The 2,665-nt window shown below is 60.2% G+C and overlaps 1 protein-coding gene across 1 annotated transcript in view; it reads left to right on the forward strand.

The window, feature by feature from the left end:
• PNPLA3 (patatin like phospholipase domain containing 3) overlaps window positions 1-2,665 on the forward strand; it is a 50,755-nt gene that overhangs the window by 39,691 nt on the left and 8,399 nt on the right. The window contains exon 5 of the mRNA XM_007941800.2: window positions 2-67. Coding sequence (XP_007939991.2) covers window positions 2-67 — 66 coding nt within the window. The remainder of the gene's footprint in view (window position 1; window positions 68-2,665) is intronic.

Genomic DNA, 2,665 nt, shown 5'->3' on the forward strand with positions numbered 1-2,665 from the left:
CTGCGCCTCACCATCCTGCCCTGGGATGAGAGCATCCTGGACATCCTCTCCCCCAGGCTCTTCATAGGTACCCGCTCCTTGGGGGTAGGAGGTAGGGAGGTACTAAGGTGGTGGGTTGGTTTCCTAGGGCTTCCTGGGACACACGTGGGCTGGCTTAGGACAACAGGAATGTGTTCTCTCATGGCCTGGAGGACTGAAGTCCAAACGCAGGGTGTTGCAGGGCCCAGCCACCCTGGAGCCTCTCAGGGAAGAGCCTTCTTTACGTCTTCCAGCTTCTGGGCGCGTTCGTGGCCTTGCAGCTGCCTCGCCCCCTCCCTGCCCCCACCTTCACGTGGTGTCTTCCTTCCGTCTCTGTGTCTCTCCTTTACAAGGACAGTGCTCAGCTGGGATTGGTGCCCCCGCTCCACCCTGACCTCATGTAAGCTGAACTAACCACCTCTGCAGAGCCCCAGTTTGCAGTAAGATCACCTTCACAGGGATTAGGACCGGACCGTGCCTCTTTGGGAGGTACGTCTTCCTCCTGTGACCTCCTCTGTCTTCACGAGGGGGAGACAGAGTCCCCATCAGCGGCCCAAGGCTGAGGTCTGTGAGGCAGAAGTCAGACATGACGCCACCTTCCAAACTTGACCAACTCTGACACCAACCACCCATCCCACAGCACTCGGCTTCCCTGCTGGCTCATTGCAGCTCATTGTAACTCATTGCAGCTGCCACTCGGAGCTCACAGACGACACTCACGATTATGGGGCTTTACTAGGGAAGTAACCGGTCACAGTTAGGTTCGGGAATGCTCGGGGTACGGATCTTTGATCGGGACAGCCGCCCCTCGGCCATGCCTCCAGGCACGCCTCTCTTTGCCCTCGGCCTCTGGGCTCTGGGCTTTGCCCTGGTTGGCCAGTGTGACAAAGCTCTTTAGGTCTCCTGATACCTGCACCTCCGTTCACCCCATAGTGCCAGCATGACTCCTGCCCGGAGGCGCTGAGCTTCCTTGTTCCCCGGGCAGTAACACTGCCCTGTCCCTTGCCTTTGGTTCCACTGCCTTCATCTCTCTGCTGACCTTCCGCTGGTCTCTCTGCCAAAGAGGTCAAGTGCAGGGACCTCAGGTCCAAGGATCCGTTCCGGTCTTCTCTGTCTTGATGGCAGTGAGATCCCCTGTTCTGCCTCTAAGAGGACTCATTTCACGCCTAACAAAATGATAAAACTAAACCATCTCCCCCGAAGGGTTCATACACCTTGTTTGCATGGTCCCCACCCCGCAAGGGGGCCTCGTACCTAGTTTATGTTGCTCACAAGCTATCCAGTCCTCTTGGTGGGCTGCTGGCACACGGACATTTCACAGTTCCCCAGGCGTCTGGTGGGAGTCTGAGGCTGTGGCTGCGAGAGCCGTACCCGGTGACGCGCTGCACCACGGGGAACACAAGTCAACTCGTTGTTTTCTGTGAATTTGAGAAGAGTTAGAGGACTTCTTGCCTGTGTGGTATGGAATGAGGTGGTGTCCTGGGCCACCACCTCCCAGCTGGCACAGGCCGGGTCCCAAGCCACCACCTCCCGGCACAGGCCTCCCACCTAGAAGAGGCTGGGTCCTAGACCACCACCTCCCACCTGGCACAGGCCTCCCACCTAGAAAAGGCTGGGTCCTGGGCCACCACCTCCCTCCTGGCACAGGCCTCCCACCTAGAAAAGGCTGGGTCCTAGACCACCACCTCCCTCCTGGCACAGGCCAGGTCCCAGGCCACCACCTCCCAGCACAGGCCTCCCACCTAGAAGAGGCTGGGTGCTAGGCCACCACCTCCCACCTGACACAGGCCTCCCACCTAGAAAAGGCTGGGTCCTAGACCACCACCTCCCTCCTGGCACAGGCCAGGTCCCAGGCCACCACCTCCCAGCACAGGCCCCCACCCCTCCGGCTGTGCTGAGCACCCTTCCCCCGGCCCACGATCAGAAGGAAAGCAGCCTTCAGCTGAGCCCACGTCAGGCCTCTGCCCCTTGCTGCCTGTCTCCCGACTCTGCCGCTCTGCTGCTGGGACTTGTATGTCCCTCTGGACGCCGCTCAGTGGCCATTCCCTCCTGCAGCTCCATCTCAAAAGCTCCCCGCTTACAGTGCCTCTCCTAAGGCCCCCTGCCCCCAAACCCACGGAAGGGTGGGACGTTTGATAAGTCGTCAGACCTGGGTTGGGCAGGTAGCTGGCTGCAGAGACCAGCTCATTGTTCAGCGCTTAGAGGAAGTCACTGGGAAGTTGGGGACCCATCCCACATCCTCAAGGCACAGGCCCCACCCGAGAGTGACGTCCGAGGCCAGGGGAGCGCATTGCCTTGTCACGGGGCTCCCTGGGAAGGAGAGGAAAGGCTGTGGGTTTTGAGGAGAAAGATCCAGTTCGAGGGTGCAAGGAGAAGCTCAGTGAGCTGGGGGCGTTCCTAAGAGTCCCGGTGGTGCATGTTGTGAGTGCACTGGCTGCCAACCCCAAGGCCGCACGTTCACGTCCTCCCAGAGGCCTCAGGAGGAGACAGTCAGCCGTGGGAAGCCCCACAGAGCACAGTTCTGCTCTGACATGGGGGCTCGCCGTGAGTCGGAACTGAGGCGACAGCACGTTCTTGTTTCAATAATGCCCTTCAGTGGGTCCTGCAGTGACCTACCAAAGGGGTGAGCGGCTTGGGGACCCCGCCC

Source organism: Orycteropus afer, unplaced genomic scaffold, assembly GCF_000298275.1.
Source record: "Orycteropus afer afer isolate SDZICR_OR568_19922 unplaced genomic scaffold, OryAfe1.0 scaffold00083, whole genome shotgun sequence".
Lineage (NCBI taxonomy): Eukaryota > Metazoa > Chordata > Mammalia > Tubulidentata > Orycteropodidae > Orycteropus > Orycteropus afer.